A 27,823-nucleotide genomic window follows, 5' to 3' on the forward strand; every position below is an offset into this window, starting at 1 on the left:
GCCCTTGGAAGGACAGTTCTCTCGGTCAGTGTGCCCCTGGGGGTGGCTCCTGCCCCCACCACAACACAGCGAGGTACAAAAGGGCCCTGGCTCGGGCTGGGCCCACCTGGGGGTGCAGTGCACACCAGAGCAGTGTGACTCCAGCCGAGGCCGCTCTGAGGCCTGGCCTTCCCCTGCCCTCCTGAATCACAAAACCCGAACCCCCATCTCAGCCTGTGCTCTCAGGGGACCTAGACCACCTGCCTCACACACACTGGGTAAACAGCCAACACCTGGCCAGCGATTCCGGCCTGTCACCTGTGCAGGGAAGCCCAGGGTCACGGCTGCGGCCCTCAGCTGTCCTGTCAGGAAATGCCTGGGGCGTCCGATAAGGAGCACAGGCTCAGAACGCTCAGCCCCCCACTTCCCTGCCTTCTCGCACTTCCCCTTCTGGGGTGGAGGTACCCAGGACTGTGGAGAAAAACCAACTCCCAGCAGCTGGAGTTAGATGTACAATTTCATCATGTTTCTTTGCTTACTCAAGGAGAGCTGTGACTACAAAATCCCAGATTTATCTGTTGTTTCCTAGTTTCCATGGAAACCCCAACTGTCCCCTGTCATCTGCTTAAGAGGAGTGGGTGGTGGACCCCTTCCAGCTCCCGCCAGCCATCAGGCCTTCAGGGAAACACGGGATGGGGTACAAGGCTGGTTCGGCCCGCGGCTCAGCTGGGAAGAGAAAGGGGCCCCAAAGCAGTCAGTCAGGGCAAGGACTAAGAAAAGCCACTGGCATGGAGAGGGGCTATCGCCCCATTTTACAGGTCAGCAAACTGAGGCTCGGGAGGGGCAGGCACTTGTTACAAAGCCACAGACCGCAGTGCCAGGACCTGCCGGCAAGCGGGACCTGTGGGCACACTGCTGGAGGCGCAGCCAGGACGTCACGTCAGCCACTGTCCACACGGCCGCAAGCCCACAGCCACGGTCAGGGTCAGCCGCACTGCACGATCGTGAGGGGTTCAGGGACAGGCTTCCTTTCCATCCAGACCCACTGGGGCTTCCCGAGCATCTGCCTGCAGGCAGAGGTCACTTGGACGACCTTCAGGTCCCTCCATGGGGAGTCACTTTGGAGGGGGCTCAGGGCTCCTGTTGGCTCCACTGGCCCAATAACCTGCAGCCACACAGGGCCAGCAGCTCCTCACCCACCTGCCCAGCCCCCAGCTGCTTGTCACCGTCCTGCCTCTCACAGCCCCACAGACCACACAGCAGATACCTGAACTAGAGGCTGAGGTGCAAGTCCGCACCCCACCTTGTGAGGGCGTGGAGCTTAGGGCTCCGCCTCCTGGTGGAATCATAATCGGGGACCGTGGGGGGCTCGGTGCAGCGAAGGAGCCCGTATAAACTGGACACTCTGGCTCACTCCCGGGCCCCTGAAGCCTGGACTTTTCTGTAAACTGGACCACCCTGCCTCCAGGTTCCGGGCGGAGTGGGCAGGGGTCCTCACACACCCCTCGGATAAACTCTTCGGATGTCAAGTAATGGAAACCAATTCTAGCTTCAGCCAAAAAATAAAGGGAGGGAAGGGGGTTGGGGGGATAAAGCTGTCACAGAACCCACAGGCAGGGATGTGTCGGGAGTTCAGGAACCATCCAGAACAAAGCCCTCCTCTCAGGTTGGGCCTGTTCTCTCTGGAGAGTGCAGAACAAGTCACTGCCCATGAGCCGGGTCCCATGACCAGTCCACCCAAGCAGACTCGTCCCTTAGTTCAAACTCCTGTGGAGAATGGCTGGACCTGGCCCGGGTCAGGGGCTTACAGTTCTGCCCTGGGCACGTGGACAAGGGGTGTGGTGGACACTGGCACTGGGTCCCCCAGGAGGCAGTGCGCCTGAGAAAACAGGCTCTGTGCCGGCTCTGGGGGGTCAGTGATGGGGGAGGTGGGCAGTGTGAAGGGTTTGCCAGCCCCACCGCAGGCTCTGGCCAGGCCTGGCAAGCTGGTGTGGTCACAGGCCGTCCAGCCCTGCAGGCTGTGGGCCAGGCGGGCTCTGAGGGGGCAGCCCCTCTGGCCAGCTAGGCCATCTCTGGAGGCTCCGCTGACGAGGCCCCCAAGCCCCAGCTGCAGGAAGGCCCTTGGTGAGCCTGCACGGAGGACGAGCCGCCTGGCTAACCAGGCAGCGCTCTCATTTGGAGCGAGCTGAGCTGGAGCTGGAGCTGGAGCTGTTTATTCCTGCCAAGAAACGGCTCCCTGCTGGAGCTCCTGGCAGCCTGTGGGTAGGGCGGACACTGTGAGGTGAGATTGCGGAGGAAGTGCACACACAGCACTGGGCCTGCTTCCCTTGGGCAGAGGGGACCCCAGGCACCCAAGGAGCAGAGGTTAACTCAGGTTAGGTCGGCACTGAAGTGGAGTGGCTGGCTCTGAGCGGCTACACGGCCGCCCACCCACCTGGGCAGGGAGGAGGGCTCTGCTGTTTTAGTGGCGTCAGTCCTGATGGTTACACAGGCTGGTGAAGAAACGAACTGGTCAGTGTCGTCTGGGGCACTGAGGGTTTCGCAGGCATTCCGCTGCACCCCTGCTATTGGAAAGATTTCTGCCCTCGGGGTACTCCTGGCAGTGCCCGGCCCACCTGGAGCTTTGTGCTACCCCGTGGCTCCGGGTCTTGGGGAGGCCCTGGATGTCACTGGCCCTGTGTCCTTATAAAGTACCTGCAAGAGCAGGGAACGCCCTTTCTTACCCCGTGTCCCGTGCACACTTGAGCCAGACGGCCCTGGGTTCTGGCTCTGGTGCTGTCATTCTCCGTACGGCCCCTGGCAAGTGTCTCAATCTCTGTGTGTCTGGTTTCTCAACAGTATAAAGTAACAGTGAGGACACCTCTGGAGGCTGAGGATGAAAGGTGACAGCCTACAACTGAGGGCACCTGAGCTTCCTGCCCCTGTCCCACCCAGCTCCATCTGACCCCACGACCTCAGCCCACCCACCACCCAGCTGCCTCTCAAGGGTCACAAAGGCAGTCTTGGGAGTCTCCATCCATCGCCTACAGGCTCGGAAGCCAAGCCTGCAGGAGCACCGCCTGGCCCTGCACCCTGGAAATCAGCCCGTGAGCCACACTGCACAGGGCAGGACAGGCAGCAGAGGTCTCCTGCAGGCAGCATTCTCTCTCCTGGCTGGCGGGTCCACGGCCCTGCACGGCCTCCCCCACAAACTCGCCACCTCTTGCTCAGGTTCCCGTACAGTGAGTCTGTGGCTTTGGGCTCATTCCCTTGGGGCAGATCCGCAGGCCTGGTCCTGTGCCATCCTAACACTTGGGCAAAGGAGCCGTGGGTGAGAGGCTCTGCAGAGAGCTGCCTTTATCTGAACTTGGAAGAAACGCAACTTGCCAAGCAGAGAAGAGGAAGGAGCATTTTCCAGAGGAAAGAGCGTATGAAAAGGCTCGGAGGTACAAAGTGCAGGCGGCAGCATCCCTCAAACTCAGTCTCCACATATACCACCCGCAGAGCAAGTCAAAACAGCTGCTGGGTCCCACCTCGGGCCTCTGATCGGTCAGCAGGCCTGGGATGGGCCCTGAGATTCAGATTTCTAACAAACAACCAGGCGAGACTAAAACCACACTGAGCAGCTAAGGTCTGGTGCACTCTGTCCAACGTGTGAGCCACTAGCCATATGTGGCTACTTAAATCTCAAGTACAGAAAATGAAAACTTCCGTTCCCCAGTGGCAGCAGCCACATTAAGTGGCTAGTGACCAGCAGCTCCCATCCTGGACAGTGCAGACCTGGGACATTTCATCACTGCAGCCAAGGATTTCAGGGAAGTTTATACGCAGACTTTGGAGTGCCCCCCTGCGGGCCCCTCCTCCCCCGGATGTCCCCCTCAATTTTCAGGTGTTTTGGCAGCTGACTCCTGAATTGCACAGGTGAGGTCTGTGAGTCCAAAGGGGCCAGGACAAGAGCCAGAAGTAACCAGAGCAGAATGTGCAGCCACCACACGCCACATGGGACACAGCCTGGAATTCAAGTCCTGCCAAGTTAGGGGGCTGGGGAGAACCCTGGTGACCCATGAAACCCCAGGAAGGCCACCTTGGAAAGACCTGTCCCAGGAGTGCAAGGACATGAAATAAAGAATCGGAATAAGGGCAAAACAGAACTAGATCTGCCTTAACGATGCCTCCACCAAGCGAAAGGGACTCACTGATATTTAAAGGTGCACCACACAGAATTCAGCACTCTTCATACAAAGACAACAGAATTCAGGAGCTACACATACCACCCACAATTTCCAGGAAACAATAACCATATGAAGAAACAGGAAAATGTGATCAGTCAAAAGAAAAAACAGTCAGTGGAAACAAACTCATAGATGACCCAAATGTTGAACTAGCAGAAAAGGACTTTAAACCTGATGGATAATGGCTGAAGGGATGGAGAATTTCAGAAGAAATCACTTGTGACAAAAATAAGCAGCAGAAACCCTAGAAATAAAAACTGTGTATCTGAAATGTAAAACTATGTATCACTGAATAGTATTAACAGCAGATTCGATGTAATTGAAGGGCTAATGAACTTAGAGACAAGTAGAAATCATTCAAACTGAGAAAAAAGATTTAAAAAAGAACCTCAGTGACCTGTAGGATGGTGTCAAGTGATCTAACACACATACAATTGGAGTTTTCGGAGAAGAGACAGAATGGAGGAGAAAAGAAATATTTACGGAATACTGGCTGATTTTTTTTCAAAATTGGATCAAAAACAGTAACCTAGGGATTTACAAAGTTCAGCAAACCCCAACAAGTTAAAAGAAAATCACACCTTATGCACATTATACAAAACTGCTGAAAACTACAAATGAAAAAAAAATTCTTAAAAACAGCCAGAGAAAGCGTGCCCTGCATACTGGGCGCCACAGTAAGAATCATGGTTCACTTCCTCTCAGACACAATGGAGGCCAGCAGAAAATGGAGTGGCGTCCTCAGGGCTGCAGGAAACACTGCTTAGCTTGGTCCCTCACAACCACCTGTGAGCTGGTGAGACCCCATCATCCACACGTGACACTAAGGCTCAGAGCTGTGCCTGGTGCATCCTTGGTACAGGCCCCTGCCAGGCCACGGTGTACGCAATCTCTTGGCCGTCACCCCCACACGTGTGCTGCGCTGCCCAAGGTGGCAATGACCTTTGGGTGGGAGGCAGGGTGGTGCTGGGGCCAAGAAACAACGGGACCTGGACCTCCAAGGCCCAGTGAGACACAGAGAAAGGAATGAGCTTCTTCTCGTCCCTCACAAATGACCCGCGGCCACCCGTCCCACGGAAAGGGCGCCAGGAGACGTCCCACGGAAAATCAAGGGGCACAACAGAATCCATCTGGAGCAGACTTTTGTGAAAAGCTGAAACAATCATTGCAAATAGAAACACATCAGGAGTTTCTCTTCCCTGGAATCAAAAGAATGACCAGCACCAGTGGGAAGGTCCAGTGGAGGAGGGCGGGAAAGAGGGGGCTGAGCCCGGGCAGCTGGGTCTGGTGCCGGGAGCTGTCGCAGGCATGGCTGTGCTTCCTCCGTCTGAGCTGCAGGATGTTTACGAACTGTCACACTGACAAAAAGAAGCTGAACACATTTAAGAGTTTGCTCCTTTAACAGACTAAGCATGCAGATGGCGGTGGGTACGAGCTTCTCCTGTTCCTGTACCACGGTTATGTCCCCATGGAAGGCGGAGGGGAGGACAAGGGAGAGGTCTCAGAAACCATGCAGCCCTGTGGGGCTGGGGCCTGTCTCTCCGCCGGCCCCTCGCATGGCGGAGGCAGCTCACAGGATCTGCGTTTTCTTCTTGGTGGGCGCAGCTCCTCAGGCCCGTGGGCAAACGGGCAGCAGTGTGACGGCAGGGCACAGCCGTCAGGGTGGTGAGTGAAGAACCAGCAGAGACGGGTTTTGAAAGTCCCTGAGAGCAGTGTGCGCTTGGCCTCCGGGTGCTTTCCCTTCTGACACTTCTCTTCCCTCCAGTCGCGAATGTGAACGGTCCCATTCAGAACTGCATTTGGGACAGAGAGAAAGACAGCCAGGAAGTCAGCCTGCAAGTCCCTTAGGTCCCCAGGATCTGCGGGCTGCACCGACACGAGCCCAGAGTCCCCGCCAGTCCCAGCCAGCCGCTGCCCAGGGCGACAGGGTGCTGAGGTCTCAAGCAGTGGCCGTGGTGATGGAGGCACGCGGCCAGCAGGGGAATGTGGAAGGGCTGAGGCCGGCACCACGGGCTGGGAGTCCGCAGGGGTGTGCCGGCCCCCGGGAAAGGGCGAAGAGCCCTGTGACTGCAGCCCAGGTTCCGGCGGCAACATCAAAGTTGTGGCCACGGGACAGTGGCTGTGGCAGCACGGGGGTCGGGCTTACGGGAAACCAGGCTGAGGACCTGGGGCGAGGGGTGAGAGCCCTAATGGGGTCCTGATTCAGGGAGGCTAGACGCTGTCTGCACGGTGGCCCTGGTTCTTAGGACATCTCCATGTCACAAAGAGAAAACGAATATGCGGGGGACACGTCCCTTCTAGGCAGGCAAAGATGGGGGAGCAGGCGGTGGGGACCCCCACGGCCAGAGCCCCCAAAATATAAATGAGGGTGAGGGTCCACCGTGGTGCTGGGGGAGCATGGTGGGAGGGACCTGTGCGGCTGTAGGACCCCAGAGGGCCGGGGTGGGGGCTGTGGCCTGGCAGCTGACCAGGCCGCTCTGAGCTGCCGAGCCATCGCTCCACCTCGGCTGACACCCCCGCAGCTCACGCCTGGCTGTTTCCTTCCGAGAGCCAACAACTCCACGTGAAACGGAGCCAAAGCAACCAAGCCCATCCCGGTTTTGCCTGGAAGCTGTAAACCCGCCCGGAGCCTTTGGAAAGTCTCGGGAAAAACACAGGAGACTCATTGAGGCAGCCTGGCTGTGCGACCCCTAAGACTGGGCATGTGACTGAAATCGCCACTCCGCTCTCAGGTCCGCTCGCGACGGTGCCCGCTCCTGCAGACTGACGTTTATTGCTTTCTCCTGGAAGCAGAGAAGGGAGCCGCAGAGTCGCCCCACTATGAGGCCACAATGCGGGGATTCATCCTCACGGGAGCAAGAGGCGCCTCCTCGCCGGGCTGTCTCCCCTGAGCTGGCTCCTGCACTGTCCCCCCACCCCCCCACGCTGCCGCTCAGCATTCATTCTCCGCCTGAAAGCGAGTCAAGGAACCTCACTGTGCCCACCGGATGCTCCCATGGCAGCACCTCCCGGCGGGCATGGAATGCCACGCCCCAGCTGTGGGGAGAAGGCGCCTCAGAGGTAAGGCTCCCAGGTGTGCACCCCAAAAAGGCGAGGGGCCCCTGATGGCCTGGATGGGCTCATGAGAAATCTGGGGGAGGTCACAGGGGCCAAAGCTGGGCATGGAGCCCGGCCCACAGAGGTCATGCCCGGTCCCCTCCTATCAGGAGAGGTTGGCTGGCAGAGGCAGCTTAACTCCACAGGCAGTTAAGGCTACACCTGGCCTCACCTTTGCAGCAGTACCTGCCGGGTCAAGGAAAAGGGAGCCAGGATTTCTAAGGCCTGGGAGTGGGCGCTAATGACAGAGTGGTGACGCTAGAGCTGAGGCAGGGAGCCCTGAGGCTGGCCAGGAAGCCGACACGGTGCCCCACACCCACAGGACACAGGGCAGCTCTCAGGCACGTGCCAGGCCCAAAAGGAAGGCCTAACAGCCAGCTCCCATCCCGGGCAGGCCCGTACCAGGCACCCTCCAGCCAGCTCACAAGCCAGACCGACCACCCACAGACTCTGCCTGTGCAGAAATGCGTTGCTGATTGTAAGATGGAATCACAGCAACAGATGCTCTACCAAAGTTCATTTCCCACCCGGCATTTCTGAGTGTTTTCTCCCTCATGTGTGCCACCGACAGGCCTGAACAGCACACGAAACCTGCCGTCCACCTCCTCCACTGTTTCTGACAACAGACATCACTTTAACCAGTGTCCTGAGGGGCTGAAGAACCTTCCAGAAAATCGGTTTGGACCGGGATGGTGCTGCATGCTTGGAAGCACTGGTCTGCTCCGTCTCGACCTAGTGGCCTGCCCAGCCCCTCCCCTCGAGGGACACCTCGGGCATGTCACCAACCTCTCTGAGCTGCGTCCCCATCTTCAAGGCCGTGAGCATAGCAACTGACCACTCAGAGCGCGGACGTCCTCACCGAGCGCGCCCTCAACAATACTGGAGACCGTCCACGTTCCTTTACAAAGAACCCTCACAGATAAGGCCCAGCTTCAGTGCATAGTTTTTGCATGACTGGGAGCAGACTGTTTACTTGGAGCTCAATCCCCACGCCTCCTACTCAGAAGTGTTTCCAAAAATAAAAGTGTCCCCCCCATGTGAACTGCACAGAAAAGCAGTCACACACATGCATATTTATAATGGAAAAAAGATACTATTTCATGAAACCAACCGGAAAAACGTGTTGGGAAAAAACAAAAGAAGAGCGGCCCTCCGGCTGCATGACTCTTTCCACCCACTGGGCTCTGGACGCAGAGCGGACCCCCGACGGCTGTGCCAGCTCAGCGGGAGCAGGAGCCTTCAGTTCCAGAAGGCGGTCCTCCAGCCCCCGGGGGGCCTGCCCTCCTGCAACCACCCCAAACATGGAGACTCTGGTTCCGTTTACAAAGTTTACCTCCCTCGGAGCAGCAGCATTTATCCAAGTGAAATCAAGTTCATGTGAAAACAAAGCTTAGCTCAACATGGGCAACCACGCCATCCAAACACACTGCAGGCGTGCACACCCAGCTCTCCCGTGCACACATGGGGGGGAGTACAGGCGTGCACACCCAGCTCTCCCGTGCACACATGGGGGGGCAGTGCAGGCGTGCACACCCAGCTCTCCCGTGCACACATGGGGGGGAGTACAGGCGTGCACACCCAGCTCTCCCGTGCACACATGGGGGGGCAGTGCAGGCGTGCACACCCAGCTCTCCCGTGCACACATGGGGGGGAGTACAGGCGTGCACACCCAGCTCTCCCGTGCACACATGGGGGGAGTACAGGCGTGCACACCCAGCTCTCCCGTGCACACATGGGGGGGCAGTGCAGGCGTGCACACCCAGCTCTCCCGTGCACACATGGGGGGAGTACAGGCGTGCACACCCAGCTCTCCCATGCACACATGGGGGGGCAGTGCAGGCGTGCACACCCAGCTCTCCCGTGCACACATGGGGGGGAGTACAGGTGTGCACACCCAGCTCTCCCGTGCACACATGGGGGGGGTATAGGCGTGCACACCCAGCTCTCATGTGCACACCCAGCTCTCCCGTGCACACATGGGGGCAGGGAAGAAACGGTGGCAGCACTCAACACCTTAGGAAGTTTACAGCCTAAGGGAGTGGACAGACACGCCTCCATCAGCCATGTTGCCCAGTTGAGGCCTCCTTCCCTACCACCCTACTCAGCAAGAACATGAAGGAGGGGGGGTTCAGCCCCAACCCTGGGGCTCAGGGAGCTGCCCACATCCCCAGACAAGGCCCTAGGGCCCAGTGTGTACACGCACCCCTTGGGCTGGGCCGGCACATCCCCTCGGTGCAGACTGCAATTCTGCGCCTCCAGGCTGGCTTCCCTCCCCTCTGGAAAGGTGCCCAGCCACCTTCCCTACACAGATCCTGACCAAGGCACCTGTCCTGCTGTGCTGGACCCACCACCTGGTGTGCCATATCCTGGGGACAGGGACAGAGAGGCTGTCATCTCAGTGTGCTCAGGGAGAGCCCTGCCCACAGATGGCACCTCATGGGCCGGAGACTGGGGGACCCAATGGCTTCCCCTACCCCTCGCCGTGAGGAGGGTCAGGTGTGTGTGCCCCTTCCCGCCCCCCAGGCCATTCACTCACCCCCCTGCTGAGCACCACAGTGTGTGTGGGGGGGCTGTACACCGGCCCCGCCCACAGGGAACTCTTGGTCTAGCTGGGGTGGGGATGTGACAGGGACAGGAAGACGTGTGACAGAAGCACATGTGGGATCTGGGGGCGCAGAGGCAGGGTTGGGCAGGGGCAGATGGGAAGGTGGTTTCGTGGAGGAGACGACACTTGGGCTCCCATCAGAGAGGCCGGGACACCAGGTGGGGAGGAAGCAGGGACCCTGGGGGAGTGGGCACAGCGCGTGGTGAGTGACGGCCCCACAGAAACATAAGCGGGCAAGCCAGGCGGGAGGGACGGAGAGGGTCAGTGCCGCAGAAGCTGTGGAGGCAGGTGCAAGGAAGGTGAGCGAGGGCGGCACAGGGAGCGCGTTTCCACCTGGGTGAGAAACAAGCATCCTGAAAGGCGTAATCCACTTACCTTCAAACACCTGATGGTTGTTTTTCAGCAGCGTCTGCAGACCGCCACACTCCCGCTTCAGCCTCTGCAGGGTCTCCCTGTCCAGCTTACCTGCGACTTCAGACAAGGAAAGGCTCTCTGTGGAAAATGGGGTTTTCCCCCAAACAACAAAATGGCTATTACAAACTTATTGAATAGGCACAAGAACAATTCCAGTTCTATAAATTCACACCCCGTATGTACGCCAGCAGGAGGGAACACCAACATTTAATGTAAAGGTCCAGTAACCTAGCGCACACCTCACAACAGCCGGAACCAGGTGGGCAGCCATCACCACCTGGGCTCCCCCAGCTCCCCACCTGCCAGGCCCTGCATCCCTGTCCTCCCCACAGGCCGCCCCACCCCTCCTGCCTGCGAGCCTCCCAGATTCAAAGGGTCGGCACTGTGCGGCCCAGGCCTGGAGACCACAGTACAGGCAGCTGTGTGTACCGGCTGCTATAATTCCACCTGTCAGAGTCCAGTCGGCCTTCCAGGTTTGCCTCTCAGCTTCCTTAAACCCGTTCTGAGGACCCAGGAAATGTAAGGAAAAGTTACACTGGCCCACAAAGCCCTGCCCACCCTCCCAGGTTCTGGCCCCATGAGCCCCGTGACGCTGACTCATGCCCTGCTTCTGTCCCTCATCCTGTGGTCTGTGTGCGCCTCTCCCCCTCGCTGGAGCAGGGACCACCTCCTCCCAGTGTCCCCGAAGCCATGCCTTGCAGAGGGCAGACCCCAGGCCTGCGATCAGTTAGGTCCTAAGGACAGGTCCACTCATATGTCATGAGGTCCCAGAAACATGGAGGGTCCCATGCCTGAGGGCAGGCTGGGTAGGGGTCACTAATTCCAGTGACCAAAGAGGACAAGTGCCCATGGGTGAGGGCAGGTGGCTGAGAGGCAAAGGGCCCACCACCTCAGCGGAGCTTCTCCCAGATGGGGGGAGAGGGGGCAGCTGGAGCGCCTCCAACCAGTCTCGGACCAACAGAGACCAACCTGGGGAGGACAGCGCCCCAGCTCCCAGGTATCTCCAATGGGGGGGCAGGCCTGAGAAATGATCATCAGAGTCCCCCCCATCTACCTATGAGCCGAGGAAAAGAGCCAGGCTTTGCTCACTAAAAGGGTGTCCCACCCGAGGCACAGACTGGCATCCCTGTGCTGGACCATTCCCAAAGGCCCCAGCACAGAAAAGGGCCGTCCTGGACATGACAGGACATGCTCCACATTTTCAGATTCACCCGAAGGTCTCTGGCCTCTGGCCTCGCCTGCCTGCCTGCTATGGGCTCCATGCTCTGAGGCCACGTAGAAGCCCCCCGCAGCTGGCCTTCCGCTCTGGTCTGGCCCCGCTTCAGCAGAGCACACCTAGAAAGTGGGGTAGCCCCCACGGAACACCCCATGGCACCTCGGGACTGTCGGCAATTGCTCAGCACCTGAGCCAGGGCTGACAGCGGGTCCCCAGAAGCTCCCCTGATCAGCTGCTAACAGGGTCGGCTGATTCCTGGAGAAGGGGGACACACTCGGTGGTGCTGCCACGTCACAAGGACAGAGGTAGAGGGAGAAATGACGACAAACAAGGATGCCAACACCCACGCCTGAGGAAGACCAGTCTGAGGGCGAAGGAGGACCCACAACTACGGCCTCTCTGGCCCGTGCCACACACAGAGCAGCCAGGCGCAGACCCTGTCCCCAGTTTCCTCCAGTGACCCAGTCTCAGAGGCAAGGCTCTGGCTCGGCCCAAGCAGTCAGCTCCACAGCGCCCCCTGGCGGCTGGGAAAGGAGCAGGAAGGACACGCGTCTGCCCCACAGCCTGGGACTCCAACACGCCCGGCAGTTTTAGAAAAAGCACCAAGACTCACACTTCCACTCCTTGCGGCCTTGACGGCCACTGTTTCAGCACATTGTCCGGCCTATGTGACCAATCACACACAATATCCTCCCTGCTCTCCTGTCTGATTTGGCATTTTGGGGATTTCACTTTCTAGACTGAAGCTGAGTAGCTGTAGACCGAGACCTGAACGTGTCATGGTTAAGGACCCGGTGGTAGCACCCTGCTCTCAGTCTCCTGCCTGGAGGCAGCCGATGTCCCGCATGTCCACAGGACACGGAAGGAAACGTAAGAATGAGCTTGCAATAGCCTGTTACCCCTGTCTCTTTGAAATATATTTAATTAAAAGCGGCCACACAGTTTTAAGCTGGTTACGAGGGAGACCGAGTCGCTGCCTGAAACCCAGCAAGTGCTCCGGTGACGCAGACGGTTACCTCCTCGGTTCCAGGCCTTCAAACGCCCGCCGGGAGAACTTCTCGGGTTTAACTGCTTTCCACCCAACAACAAATCTGCCACTTGTAGCACCACCTGGTCAACAAAGTGCCGAGGGAGGGCGGCACAATTCCTTACGCGCTCGGCTTTTTCTCGAGGGCGAAACCCAGGCAGCCATAGTCCTTCAGCCTGGACGTCCGGGGCTCCATGGCCGTCAGGGCACCCGTCGGGGCGGTCCGCGCTGCTGGCGGCGGCTCCGGGGGCAGGAGGGGCAGGCGCCCGGCCGGGCGGGCTCCCAGGGCAGCCCCGCCGCCGGTGGATGTACTGCGTTCTCTGCACATCCATGGAGGCTTCTCCAGCAGGGGGGTACGTTCTCGATTTCCCAATGAGACAAACCTGCATTGGAAAAGAGCAGTCAGGCTCCTATAGTATTTGAATGCCCCCATGAAACTCCCTGGAGTACACGTTGCACAGAAGTGTTAGCTATCTGCCACGAAAGAAAGCCTTGTTTTAAAAACCAACTCCAAGATCAAAGACTTAACAGTAAACAATGCAAAGCCATGGAAACACGCATCGCTAAGACTTCTGTGGGGAGCGAACAAACATGCACAAACCCAGGTCCACTTGGCTGAGTGTGCCAGCCACCCTGTTCTAGACACTTTGCTCTGTCAGCCCTCACTTGCCCCCACCTCTGCCCCACGCAGACCCTGAGGGTCACCCTAAGAGGGGGCTACGAAAGAATGAGACGTCTCTGTCAGCCCTGCCAGAGCAAGGGGAGGCGTGAGTACCTAGCAGGGCAGTCAGCCAGTGGGCATGTGCGGCCCGCACCACTCTCTCCTCCCTCAGACGTGCACACAGAGGCCACTCTCCAGAACAGGGCCTGTCCCGTGACGCCGCCGTGAGCATAGTACCTCTGCACGTCCTCCCGGGACACCAACTACAAAGCCAGACAGGCAGTGAAAGAAGGTGAATCTGGTCGCATCAGAGCTGCCCCTTACTACGCTCCAGCTCTGCCACCGGCGACACACGTGACCTCAGGCAGGTGACTTAGCTTCTCTGTGTGAGGACGAGAATACCTGCACAAAGTCCGGTGCTGTGTGTGGACACGTACTCTTGCATTTGACCCCAAATCATCCAGTTACAAGGAAACCAAGGCTGGGGGAGGTAAAGGGTCATCTGTGGCTTCTACAAACACCAGTGGAAAGACAACTGCACAAACCAAACTGTGGGGTCCTCACACCCACCTACGCAACCCAAACTTCAGCAGTTTCTGAAAACCAACTGCAGCCTCAGAGGACCACGACTTGCCCGAATCGAGGGCATTTAGAGGACAGGAAGGCTCTGACGCCGCGTCTTACGCCCATTTCCTGAGCTGTGACGGCGCGGACAGCCAAGAGGCCCCTGAAGCCAACAGGGGGGCCGAACCCCGACAGCCGGTGAGCGCCCACCACGGGGACATCTGCCCTCCCCACCTGGCGGAGTCCCGGAGGGTGCAAGCGTCAACTAGGACCCAGACCAATTACATTGCAGATCAATCTAAATCAATGAGGCTTTTAATAAAATTTGAAATCGTTCTGAACTTCTGAAACGACCTTTCATTTCAGCCAATTATTAGCGCGTTCAGCAGCAGACAACACGAGGGTCAAGAATCTCTACACAGGCCAAGCTGACACTACCTCGGGGAGACCCCGTGGGGCCAGTCCCAGTTTCTGGAAAGGAAATGAAGACTGGCTGAGGGTTCCTCCAGAGCTGCCTGGAGAAGGAAGTGTCAGAACGTCCCCAAAAGAGGCAACCGTACAGAGAAAAGCCCCCTGAGCCCCACCGACGACTGAGATGTTGAAATTGGGATAGGGCCCTTCTGGAACATTCATACTTTCAAACATCAGGGCCATTTATGGTTCTGGGCCAGGCCCTCAGCCTTCTATCTCAATGGCAGCACGTCGCCCACGGAGAACACGCGAGGTGGCCGGGACGCACTCGCTTGGTGGAGGGGATTCTCAGGCAGTCCTCTTCCACGTGGAAGCCGCAGGTCGCTCCCACCTCTGCGATGAAATCCAGGTACCCGCGGTACTGCGTCTTCTCACTCTGCCTCCGGTGGTATCTCCCAACAAAGTCGAAGAAGCAGCAGGGAAGGACAAAGAAACGGCAGTTGTAGGAAGACCTTCAAACACAATCAACAAGCATAGGAGGCAGAAGTCGTGAATCCAGTCAGTGAAGAAAATTCAGCAGAAAGCCACGTGGCACTCGTGTTAGCAGGGGAACATACAAACGTCTGCTGCTGGCTCGTTTTAATATAAAAAAATGAAGTACAGCTTCCCCAATTTAATTTCTAGAAACAATGGAGCACAGTATTATCTTTCCAATAAAATATGAATCTCATTACTTTTATAGAAAGTATTTTCCATTGCAGTTACTCGTCAACCGTAATCTAAAGCTTTCTGAATTGCACTGAGATTCCAGCCGTGAATCAGAAATTTCAGAGGTCGGCCTCACGAAGACTAAGATTTTCTCCCTGACCTCCCTAATTCCTTGAGAGCTAGAACAGCTAGCTCACAAGAACCTGGATGAAGGAGACCAGCAAACAAAATATTTCAGGGCAGCAAGGTAACGTGCGCCGTGATGGTCTCCTGATACAAAAGCATAAGCCACATCCGACAAAGGTGTGATGTTATCTGCGAAACAAATACTGCAAAAAGCATCTTTATGTTGACAGATGTGCCCTTTGAAGACAAACTCTCCTTTATCAAAACAAACTTCCAAAAAAATGACACACCTTTCAACACTGGACGTAAGTACTGTAGAAGTAATCAGTTTCCATCAGCACAGTCCGACAGAAGTCTGACGGAAACCACGCATGCAACTTTAGGTTTTCTAGTACCCATACTTTAAATAGCAAAACAGGTGGAATTTCTTTTCAATTTAACCCAATACATTCAACATGTCATTTCCACACTTTGAAACAGCTGCATTTCAAGTGCTTGACTGCCACATGCAGCTGGTGGCTCCTGTTTGGGGCAGCGAGGTTTAGTCACCCAACACCCCAGACACCTGCCAACTTGTCTACCTACCTGGCTGCAATGACAGGTATCCATGGTGTTAGTTCATCGGAATGGTTACCGATTAACCAATCAACGTCAGGGAAAAGGGTGCTATCGTTTGGTGTGATTGCACCTTCCTAAAAGAAAAACACAAAAACGAGACTAAACGTTTCGGAAATAAATGCAGAGCTGCTGAGGCAGCAGCCCGAGTGGGCAGGCAGAGGGCCTGCAGGAGCTCGCCATGCTCCCCGCAGGTTCTTAGCCCCTGTGGGCTTCCTGTGTCAATGCTGAAGCCGGCACTAGGAGTGAGGAAGTGAACGTGGCTGCCCCCAAGGGCAGGAAATATGAGCAACTTCTAGAGTCATCACTAGGGAAATGCTTTTCTGAGTGCTAATTTCCTTTTGATAATCAAAACTGTGCTTCATTACAAAACCATAAAAAGGCGCTGCAGGAAAGAGGGGACACGTGACCAGTTTCATCTTCAGCAGAATACAGGAAGAAGAAACGGCCTTAAGAGTGGGTAAGTGGAAAGCAGCTAGGGCTCAAGTTGACTTAAGTGTATAATATAATGCACCTACACAACCTCAGACGTCCTTCCATCTTTATCTATTAAAAGATAAACACATGAGGAATCCACACATGCAGGCATGAATAATTCTTTGCTATTACTATCTTTTGTGAAAATCCACTGAATCGGCATGTTAACCACTCTGAAAACTTCTGAAATTAACCTTGAAACAGCTTGCTTTTGTGATTTGGGAACTTGAAACACTCTCTCCTTCCTGCTGAATCGTTAACTAGTACCGAAATCAACAGTCTCAACAGTGACTCTATCAGTCAAAACTGGCAAGAGAGCAGACACTACATAATTACTCAGAGTCCTCTTAACTTTAAAGTTGATGAACCCCCCAAGGAAGTAGGCAGACGTGTTACTCATTGATCAAAAGAAACGGGAAGACTAACAAAACTGCAATATAAGAGCATCTTGCAGACATGACCTTAATAAAAATAGAATTTAAATTCTACAATCTTTCTGCTTCTTAAATAAGCATATGTGCTTTTAGTCACACATACATTGAAATGTTGAAAATAGTATTGCTCAACAGGTATACCCATAATTTAAAAGCAGGAAAAACAAACTTTGATATTTATTCTTTATTCCCACTCATTCTAGATTTAAATTTGCCTACTTGTCTCTTTAAATGGCCTGCATTAATACAAACATCACTTATACTCAGCAATCCCGTAACATTTACAGTTATCTCGCCAACAGCACGACGGACAACAAAACCCCACTTGTTTAGGAAAAGTTTTAAATGACATTCTGAGTACAGCAAACTGACTATTCCTATTCCATAAACAGCTCCACAATTAAGACACTCTGTGATCCCCACACTACTGTTACTAAAAACAGGTGTCTTTTCTTAACAGTTTCTTACTTATAATCAAATGAGGTTTTTGAAAGGAAGGACGATGCTGTACCCCACGCGTGGCCTCTGAACGTCCAGCTTGCCCATTCATGGAAGGGCCTCGTTTCCAAGGCACCACACAACCACCGCGCTAGTTTCAGGCCGTTCTTCTAAAGCAGGAGGCGTCACAGAAGGCGGCCAGGCCTCACCTCACATTTAACAGTAGAATAAGCAGAATCTCCAAGCTCTGAGATAGAAGGTCCAGGTGTAATGAGACACAATAACAAGACTAGAACACGAACTCCACGGCACACGATCTCAGAGGAGCCTGAGGCAGGCCACAGGGGACCTCAAACACAGGACTAGAACCTTCCACTCCTTCTGCCAGCTCACCTGGGGTCACCACTGGAACACAGGGCTTATTCAAGTACTGCCTGAACCTCTTCCCAAAGACATTCTTTTGTTTTTTTCAACTGTGGACACAGGGGATTTTGAAAACAATCACGTCCCTCCTGTAGCTCTGCTCATCAACCTCGTGCCTAAATTAGAGCCCTTCCCTTAACTGTGTAAGAATATATGGTCTGTGTGCTACTGCAGTCTCCCCTGGACATCGTCTGCTTCCCGACATTCTTCAGACCGGAGAGCTTAAAAATGTTTTATTACAATGCATGACTGCGTAAGCGAATGCAAATCCTTGAAGCATAAAACAGCAATACAGAATGAAAAAAAAAAAGGAAACAAAGAGATGTCAGGCCGCTGCGATGAACTTCCCTTCAATTTGAAAAAAGAAAAAAAATTTGCAACATACTTCTCAACTTTAAAAGCAAGTGAAACAGAGAGAATACAAAAATAGTGTCAAAAAGTTTATTTTCCATTTACAGATGAAATGATATGCCCGAGATCTGTTTCAGAATAACAGTGGGGCTAACGGAGGGGGTGGTGAGATAAAGGAAGAGACCTGAAGCTGGCTGATGAGTTTCTGGGGTTTGTTATGCTCCTGTCGCTACTTTTGTACAGTCAGTGTCGTGCGGGGGTGTCATGCGGGGTCTCTGCTCCCGTTCCCCACAAGAGAACGCAGGACATAGTGAGGCCAAAAAGGAACACCCACGGAGCCATAGGTAGGGGAGTCATACTAGTATATTCTCGCTGGCGGCACTATACTCTCACTGGAGGCTGGATCCACACTGTCCGCAACCAGCCATTCTAACTGCAATCCGCGCTGGCCAGCCCAGCCGCCATCTTCTTGCTAGCCCCCCATTTTTTTCTGCTAGCGTAGCCATGGCAGTTATATTAGTGGCCAATGGCTCACTGGTTACAGCTGACGGCCAACTAGCCACAGCTGATGGCCATGCAATCACAGTTGATGGCCATTTACTCCCTGAGCCAGCACCTGTCTATGTGAGGCCGAGAGCCTGGAAACTACTTTCTGGGGCTCTGCCCCCACAGTCAGGCATCGTTTAACAACGGGAAAAGTTCTGAGAAGTGCATCGTTAGGCGATTTCGGATTTTGCTGTTGTGTGAACATCACGGAGTGACGCACGCACCCAGGAGGTCCAGCCTACCACTCACCTAGGCCTTGCGGTACTGCCTGCGGCTCCTGGCTACCCGCCTGTACAGCATGTTACCGTATGAAACAACATGAGATGACATCAAGCACAAAACACGCGATCAAGAGACGCAGTAAAGTGCTCGCTTCAGCAGCACATATACTAAGAGACGCAGTAAATATGAAATGCACGTGGCCGCTGCCGGCGTAAACAGCATACTGTTCTACAGCAAACTTTTTGCAAGTAGACAGCACACTCGCAGACAATGACAAAAAGTATCATGTAGTAAATCCGCACGCCAGTAGCATGCCATTTACATGATGAGGTGTTACGCACTGCACGTAACTGTACTGCTACACTTTCGACAACTGGCAGCACAGTGGGTTTGTCTACTCCAGTGTCCCCACAAACATGTGAAGGATGCTTTGTGCTGTGACATTACCAAAGCTACGTCACTGGGTGACAGGCACTTTTCAGTCCCATTATGATCGTATGGAGCAAGGTCGCACACATGGTCTATCGTTCCCAGAAATGCCATTATGTGGCACCCGGCTGCATTCCTGACAGTGTCCATCGTGAAAAGTAAGCATCTCTTCATTTCTGAGGTCAGCATCCTGCCCCCTGGCGGATGAGAACCAGTGGCCCAGCCACCCTGGGCATTTAGTCCAGGACTAGGGTCTTGAGACACTGGCAGTGGAAAGGGCGCCCCAGAGCTGAGTACAGGGCCGCACTGCTGAGACCCTGCCTGGCTTGGAGGCCTCGACTAGAGACCAGCCTGTAAACACTTGACACCACACCTGCTGTGGGAGTGCCGCTGAGGTGACCGATCACTTCCTCCCTTAGGGACACATTCCTCTCTGATGGCCACCAGGACAGGCTGCTCTGAACCGAGGCTGGAGGGGCCTGGGTGCACAGTCCTGGGCTGAGACCAGGATCAGAACGAATGTGCTGTGCGTCTCAGGAGCTCGCCAGGCCCAACTGCACGGCGTCGGCACGCCTGCGGCCCAGCCCCACCCTCCTTCACTCGCCTCCTCACCAACTTGCCCTCTGCCCCAAGGCAGCACCGAGCACCCACAGAAGGTGCCCACCACCCACGGCAGGCCCGCGGCCGGCCCACAGGAGGACGGCTCCTCCGGCTGCAGAGCTCAGCCCCCCTCTTTCCATTTAACAGGAAGGCTTTGAAGAGCCTGAAGGTTCATCCTTTCGCTAAATGTCAGATTACGTGAATTGTTATGTTAGCATTTCTGATCGGCCTACACAGAGACACACTCGTTGAAACAACTGTCACCAGGGGATAACCATGCAGGGACCAAGTGAATGGACAAAGCCAGTACCTCTAGGCGAGTCTGTGGCCCATACATGTCCCAGATTTTCCTTCTTCGGATATCGATCCCTCTGCCTGGGTGCTGAAATAATTTCAGAAATCGAAGGTTAAGTTCAGTGCATCATAATACATTAGCAAGAACCAATTAAACTCTGCAGGTACCTCCAGCAGTGGAAAGTACAGACGCCCTTAGCACTGACGGAGGGCACCAGAACAGCTCTCAGCCACTTCAGACAGACACGCTCTGTGCTCCCCACTCGCAAGGCCCAGACAAGACCTGCCCCGCCCTCTGACAGCCACAAGTCTTCACGAAGGGAAACGGAGTCCAGGTGTGGGAACGTCTCCATGGCTGGAGCCCCAGGAAACGTGCCTGGAAAGGGAGCTGGCTCCCTCGGCTGTCAGGTTCCGATCTCAGGCACAGCTCCTCTCCCAGCTCACGAGACAAGCCTCTCCCACTAGGTGGCTTCTCCCCCAGGACACCACGACCACCTTGTTAGCTCTCACAGGGAACCGTATTTCTTTCACAATAACCTCGCTCCATCACGGTCTCCACCTACCAGCTTCCATGTCACCACCTGATGTGCTAAGCCACACCTGTTTACAAGTGTTACAAACCCATTCTTTTATGAAGCAATTCAAAAAGGGCGCTGGGACAAGCCCACTCCAAGCTCCCCATGAGGACAAGTACATCTGTGAAACAGACAGAATGCCACAGTCGGAAGAGAACCAGCCTTGGGGCAGCACTGGGCTTCAAATCCCAGCTATCACCCTCGAGTGTGAAGCTGCTGAGCCCCAGTTCGCTCGGCCAGATGACGAGGGAACCGTGCCAACACACTGGGTTCTCTGGGAAGGCTGGGACGACAGCGGGAAGCTGCGGGCCGGGCGCCGCCACCCCGCCCTGACTGCACTGCTCTCAGCTCATGCTGCCTTCACGTCACCGATCCAGAAAATGGTATCAGTTTTGTGCTGTGGGATGTGTGCACGTGACTGCCCTCTGAACTAGAACTTAAGCTTCTCGAGGGCACACTGTACCTTATTGTTTATTCTCCTCTAGTGCCTTCAAACGGTGGGTTTTCCAAAAAGATTTGACATACGTGCTGTTTGAAGCCTGTCATTTTATAGGTGCTCCTGGCATGTCCCTGAGAAGCCCTTTCAGTCTAATGAGACTGCTCTTTCCCTCGTTTTACAAGCAGACTGTTCTGCAAAGCAAGTCTACAACCAGTCACTATTCCGACAGCCAGGCTGACTCCGAACCCAGATTGTCCCAGTGGAAAAAGGGCTCAGCGAACCCCGCGCTAGCCTTGCAGACACTCTAGGAAAGGTACGAGAAGGGGCCGTGAGCCCTGCTTTACCCCCTCACTGCTCAGCACGTGCACCAGGAGGCCATTTCCGCACCCTAAGTCCACAAAGGACTGCTTAGCTGTCACTCCCTGCTCGGCTCGCTCGTCTTCCCATAAAACCTAAGTGAATAGAAGAAAACAAAGTCAGTTTGTAATTCACTCTAGCCCAGAATTCTCCAGACACAAGCCCACATGGGACTACACTGTGCACTCTCAGAACGGGCCTCCGCGCAGGTGAGCAGAGGGCGGCTGCAAGTGGCCCACGGCTCTTGTCTGATGCTGCACAGGGCAGCCGCACTTTCTCCTTCCATCAAGATGCCACATTAAAGTGGTCATCTCTGGGCAAGAGCTTTAAATACTATTGTAAGTTTCCTCCTGCTTTCTCTGTATTCTTCAAGTTTTGTATACATTGATAATCAAAACAAAATAATGCTATGTCTTAAAAAAAGGACTAAGAGAATTACAGTTGAAAGGAAATTGAAAAATACCTAATCTAAACATTTTATAGATCAGAAAATCAAGACTGCCAAGTTAAAGGGCACATCCAAATGGAGGTGGTCTAGCGAGCTCGCTAAGGAAAGAGCCACGGCTAGAAACCCCGTGTGCAGGGTTGGAGGGCGTGTGAGCGTCAGATGGCTGCCATCGGGGGGGTTCCCCAGACCAGCAAGCATCTCCATGCCGACCATGAGTGATGAAAGGACAGTTCAGCTTGAATCCCTCGTCAAGTTTCACAATTCACCCTTGTTCAACATTCATGCGAGGGTACCCTGCGAAGTTAAAAGCCATCACGTGTGGAACCAACTGTGGCAAACAGAGGCACACACACCTGAGTCATGGCCCTGACAGGTGGCGCCCACTCCCAGCGGCATCACCAAAGCCACCTGCCCCCACCCCACGGAGCTCCGATGGCACGCTCTTACCAGCAGGTAGGCAGCAATCGCCACATCTTCATATACAAACTTCTCAGGGTCAGTCACCTCGGGCCACACCTACAAAGTTTTGAAGAGCGTGTGAAAGTTGTTCTCCCATCTGCCCCGGTTTCACAATAAGTATCTCTGGAAGGCATAAGTCAAGCTGGACTAATAATGTAATAAAATTAAAAAAAAAAAAAAAAAAAGCTCGTTCTAAAGGCAGGAATTCGGTCTCTTACAGTAAGATCTGCACAGACTTTTTTCCTATCTGTGTAACAGGACACGTCGAAAGCAACAGTCCAAGGCAAGATTTTATCACAAAGACCGTGTATATAGGTACTTAGATGAGGCGACCGCACAGCACATCGTACTTTAATTTTTCATATATTTTAAAATATCTTTAAGTTCATACCAAAGCATTATGGTAATTTAGCAACTAATTTAATGTTCAATTATTTTAAATATTTCATTTTTCTCTTGAAAAATAATTAGTATTATGCAAAAATAAATAAATGCTTTTCCATAACACACCTGCCAACGTTTTTGTGGTTTGTATCTCTAAGTATGTCACACAGCAGCACAGCCACGAGTGACCTGAAGTGGGTACATTGACTTAATGCCGGCATATGTAGAAAACTAGAGGGCATACAGGAGAAACCATTTAACCTGGCACAGTTTGGTCACGTGACCTCATTTATATGGGGCGGTCACAGATGCTGCCCCCAGAATTACCTTGACCATGTCCTTGTACTTCTGTTTCAGCGCCTGATAGGCCTTGCTGTACTTCACAATGGAAATGAGGGACAGGGTGCTTTTAAACGCGCTCTGCCTGCTCTCCACAGACCACCTGGCCAGCTTGGCCAGCAGCTCGCCTGCAAGCCACGTGACTTTGGGGTAAACAATTCCATCTGAATGCCATCTTTCTGGACAGAAAATTAAAACAGATATGAACCTTTAAAAATAAGAAAAACATGAATGAGCAGAGCTGGTTTTAATTCTTATTTTTAAATCACACACTTATCTACTTACCAAACCAAGAGAGAAGACCGCTACAATCACAAAAGTTTACCCAAAACACAAAACAAGCTGAACTCGTTACAGAATTTTCACCTAACAGAGAAAAACACATTTAAAAAGCAGGAAGAATTCCTCTTCTCTTGCAAACACTGTTAAGAAAGCATCACGCACCCTATGAAGCCCAGCAGAAGGAGGAACTAAAATGACCAACTAAAACTACCGGCTACTTCAGACGCACTAACTGGCCAGGTGCTAAAGGCCTATGGATTTTCCTAACATTCCTCTTCTTCATGCATTTTCACATGTGCAACTCAAATGTGAGTTTGCTGGTTCACCGATCATTTACTGGACGGAAAGACGAGTGCTCAGTCACGAAGCTAAGGACCCACACGCAGTCCCCGCGCAGTGTGCGGTTCCCTGGGCTCCTGTACCTTCTGCCACCAGACGTGGTGAGCTGTGGCTCCTGCCTGCGCCGTTCGCTCTGCATCCCAGCTCCCAGCAGCACCTGACCCACGGCAGGTGCTCATGACCCGGGGGGCCCAGTGGGCCCAGATCACGACAATACCCTCTCTGAGGCTGCAATTCGGGCAGCACAGTGAGGGGAGAGCGCATCGTTTGTGGGGAAACAAAAAGGAGGAGGTGTTCAGGGGGGGCCCTACACAAGCAGAAACACAGGCGGCTGCAGGAGAGAGAGGCAGAGCTGGAGAAAGACACAGGGGACGAGGAAAAGGGGCCTGTCGGGGTGGCGACAGCTATGACTGTCAGACTTCTTATCACCACGTGCACCAGAGGAACACAACTCACTCCCAAAAGTGACAGCACTGATTCTGCAGGAGCGACACACCGAGGGAGGTCACAATGCAGGAAGGGCCTGGGCGGGACCGCTGGATGCTCACCTTCCCCATCCCTTCCCCTCAGAAGCTCTTGCTGGGGCTGATGTACTTCGGTGGGCCTCTCCCCTGCTCTTCCTGGGCCTCACGCTTTCTCCAGGTGTCCACAGAGGTCCCCACACCTACTCCCTTATCCACTCAGGCCTGTCTTTGGATGTCCCCATCTGGGAGGCCTTCCCCGCCCACTCTACATACGCTGGCACAACACCACCTTTGCTAACGAGGGGCAATGGGAACAGAGACCGTTTCACCTTTTCTTTCTCGGCACGGTACTTAGCACTACCTGGTACTAGAGAGTATGTTCACGTGTGTCCCCCACAAGACTTGCTCACCGCTGTCCCCCAAGGCTGAGCACATGGTGGGTACATAACAAACACTGCTGAGATGGCAGCCCATCAAATGCCCATTTAATTCATGTGTGCTCCCCAAAGTATGACCAGCGCTCACAGGAATGTGAGTGACAGCTGCCCAGTGGGGCAACGATAGGAAACGCCAACCTGGAAAGACGGGGGGCTGCCAGCTCTGCCGTCAGTAACTCATCAAAGCGCCGGGAATGTGCTCGCTGTCATCAGTGCACTGAGCGCCGCTACGGCCAGGCCTGGCTGCGAGCAGCGCCACGCACGTACCTGAGCACCTAACAGCTTGGCGTCAGCACCCAGCCAAGTGACCGCACAGGTGAACACGGGGCCTGCTCTCACTCCCCACTTTCAGAAAGGAGCACGCTGAGAGAAAAGGGCCTTGGGACAAAGTCCCTTGGGCAACCTCTTGATAATTCTCAAGAGGCATCACCTTGGTATCCCCTAAGAATTCCCATCAAGCAACAGATCCCTATGAAGCCCTGCCCGGTGCCCTCAGAGGCTTATTAAACCCATTTCACAAGTGCGACAACTGAGGGCCACGGAGACTATGTACCCAAGGTCACACTGCTAGTGGGGAAACCCAGGTCTATCTGACCTCAAACCAAGCTCCTCCCACTGTACCCCTCTGCCTTCCACAAAACCATGTGCAAAGCACATTCTGCTTAAACAGACACATTCCCCAAGGTTGTTTTAGAAAGTACAGACTGGATGTGGCTTTCAGGAAAACATCAGCAGAAGGGTAAAGAGTGAATTTACCCTTCCTTGCACTTTTTCATTTAAAAAATACCTACTAGAATTAAACCAAATCTCACACTTTCTGTATAGGCCCAAACGCCATATGGGACAAAGGGAGTTCATTAAACTGCTACTTTAATGCTAAGCGTTACTAAATACCCATTACATCTAGACGAAACAGAGCCTCAGCAGGAAATCAAAAAGGAAGCTCACAATTACTCTATCACCAAGTTGTGAGAAACAGCAACATGATAAAGGGATTTGAGTTCATCTGATTTCAGGGCTAAAACTAGGTGCTATAATACTAAGCCTCAAGGCTGCATGGAAAGCAGAGACTCCAGCCTCCAGCCAGGCTGTGACCAGAGATGCAGGCCAGGCACCAGCGACAACAAAGGCGTGTCCTGCCAACACCTACTACCAGGCACCGTCCACAAATCCTGACTGCCCGACAGGGTCCCTTAAGCTCTTCAGTGGCCCAAAACCATGCCGTCGCCTAAAGAAATCATCAACTGATACCATAACACATTGAAAGAGGAATCAGTACTCTACTTACCATTCTTCTTTGATGTGACTGAGCTGAATTTGATACACATTGCTCATCTTAACCTTTAAATTCCCTGTGTCATCTTCTTCCAAAGGTAAAAAAGTTACAGTTCCATTGAGGACATCTGGCGAAAAAAACCACAGGGATGACAAGTTAAAGCTGCTTAGTTCAGTGTCTCATCAGAGTTAGTATTAAAAACAGAAACGACTCAGGTCGTTAGTTTCCTGGACGACCCTCCCTCTCCTGCTCTGCTGGTTCTCATACACTGAAAGGGCAGTTATATCAGTGACTAATGGCTCACTGGCTACAGCTGATGGCCATCCACTACCCGAGCCAGCACCTTTCCACGAGAGGTCCAAAGCCTGGAAACTGCTCTCTGGGACTCCACCCCTGCACTTCTTAACCTAACTGCGTCCTCTGCTAAAGATTCTCTTCTTGACCAAAGTCAGGCCAGGCTCCTCTGAGACCTTTCTCCACTGGGCATCAACACTGGTCCATAAACACTTGAACAAACACTAACGTGGTTTCCAACAGATCAAGGCCACACCCCTAGGACGACCTTAAAGTGACTGAGAAAGTTCAGGGCTGCTGCCAAAAGAACTGACTGTTCCAGCCCACACCTGAAGACGGGGCCTCTTCTGGCTTCCGTGAGGGGAGGAATCTGACTTCCGTAAACACAGATGGGTTTCACGTGGACACTTTTCTCCCTTTTAATTTTTCACCCTCTGAGGCCCCCCGCCCCCATATACACCATTCGCTCATTCTCCCTTTAAAAGGCCCAGCCACCGCTGCACAAACGGGAGTCCAGGTCACGCTGCGCTCCTCTCCCGCAGGGAACAGTGCGTGACTGAAACCTATTACACCTTTGCCACTTTAAATAGCGTCTGGCTGCGTTTACCTGACACCTCCCACTACCCGAAATACTCCTTACCTCGCACGACTATCTCTCTCTTCGGAGCAGAAAGCGGGCAATGCGTGCTCCCCTTGGGGATGACGGTTCTGAGAACCACGTCCAGCTCGTGCTGAGCCTCTGGCTGCGAGCCCGTCCCAGGGCCTGCAAGGAAGGCCAGCACATCTTGATCGTCGCGGACAAGGCTGCGGGAGAAATCGTCCCAGAGGGAATCCAGGTCCGAGGCTGGGAAGTCGTCCTCGCCGAGTCCGGCCTGGCCGGGCTGTCCGGGGGGCCCCGCGAGCACGGGCGCTGCGGCGGCTTTCTCCTTGTCTGCCCCGTGCTGGAGCCGTCCCTGGGGCCGCTCGGGGCCCGCGCTCGGCCTGCGGCCCGGGCCTCCCTCGGGGGAACGCTGACCGGGGCCCGGTCCGTCCTCGGGCCCGCATCCCGACCTGCGGCCGCGGGCCTCGCTCCGGGGCAGTACGGCCCTCCGCCGGCCGTCCAGGCGGACGCCACACAGCCGCTTGTTGGCCACCTGCGGCCTCTCCAGCCACACGGCCACCGCCGCCCAGAAGCCGCCCGGGAGCAGCGCCCCGGGATCGTGCACAGCGGCCCTGCCCACCTCCGCCATGGCCGGCCCGCGCCGAGAGCCCCGCAGCGGCGCGCCGTGATGACGCAGGGCGGCGCGGGGCGCGGACGGCTGGGGGCGGGGCGCGGACGCTGGGGGCGGGGCGCGGGCGGCTGGGGGCGGGGCGCGGACGGCTGGGGGCGGGGCGCGGACGGCTGGGGGCGGGGCGCCGGGGCCGGAAATGAGCGGGCGGGGAAGGGCAGCCTGCGCTTCCGTCCTTTGGTTGCGGAATTTCACCTTTGCTCTGTATTCTCTGGGGCTCGGTTCCAGGCTGTTGGTTCCTCCGAGTAACGTGACCGAGCTGAGCTTTGTAGAATTTGGAGGTGGGGCGTTTATAGACTCACGAGCATTCCTGCATCCGCCTGCTGATTGTCTCCGGTATTGATGGGTGATCCAAGTCCAGGAGCCCGCGTTTGTGAACGTTCACGATTACGCCTCCTGTGCAAGCGCTCTCGCCTCCATGTTCGTTCTGGTGTCTTTCTCGCGTGGCAGAGTTACAGTGGTGCGTTCCTGTGTGGGCACAGCCCTGGGCGTTGCTTATGACAGGTGACGTCAACTGTCACCTACGTGTCCCCGAGAGGAACGGGGAACGGTGGGCACTGCCAGTTTTGGCCAACATCACCAGCACTGTCTGCAGAATCTAGTGATGTCCCAAAA

General features: G+C 54.7%; 1 protein-coding gene across 4 annotated transcripts; it reads right to left on the bottom strand.

Annotated features, from left to right (window-relative positions):
• Nucleotides 1-4,650: 4,650 nt before the first annotated feature.
• TRMT44 (tRNA methyltransferase 44 homolog) lies at nt 4,651-27,407 on the bottom strand. 4 transcript variants are annotated; one of them, XM_019711492.2, is made up of 11 exons: nt 26,581-27,407; nt 25,659-25,773; nt 22,837-23,056; nt 22,114-22,182; nt 21,206-21,313; nt 19,864-19,935; nt 15,604-15,710; nt 14,513-14,696; nt 12,538-12,931; nt 10,267-10,383; nt 4,651-5,983 (listed from the first exon to the last, which is right to left on the bottom strand). In XM_019711492.2, the coding sequence occupies exons 1-11, from the start codon at nt 27,167-27,169 to the stop codon at nt 5,649-5,651; spliced, it is 2,310 nt and encodes a 769-aa protein (XP_019567051.2). In that variant the 5' UTR covers nt 27,170-27,407; the 3' UTR covers nt 4,651-5,648. The 4 variants fall into 4 exon arrangements, with proteins under 4 accessions (XP_019567051.2, XP_074176818.1, XP_074176828.1 ...); XM_074320717.1 differs by having other exon boundaries at nt 22,837-23,027; nt 26,581-26,720; XM_074320727.1 differs by lacking the exon at nt 26,581-27,407 and adding an exon at nt 25,990-26,139 and having other exon boundaries at nt 22,837-23,027.
• Between the last annotated feature and the right edge of the window lie 416 nt (nt 27,408-27,823).

This window comes from Rhinolophus sinicus, linkage group LG02 (genome assembly GCF_036562045.2).
Source record: "Rhinolophus sinicus isolate RSC01 linkage group LG02, ASM3656204v1, whole genome shotgun sequence".
In the NCBI taxonomy this organism is placed as follows: Eukaryota; Metazoa; Chordata; class Mammalia; order Chiroptera; family Rhinolophidae; genus Rhinolophus; species Rhinolophus sinicus.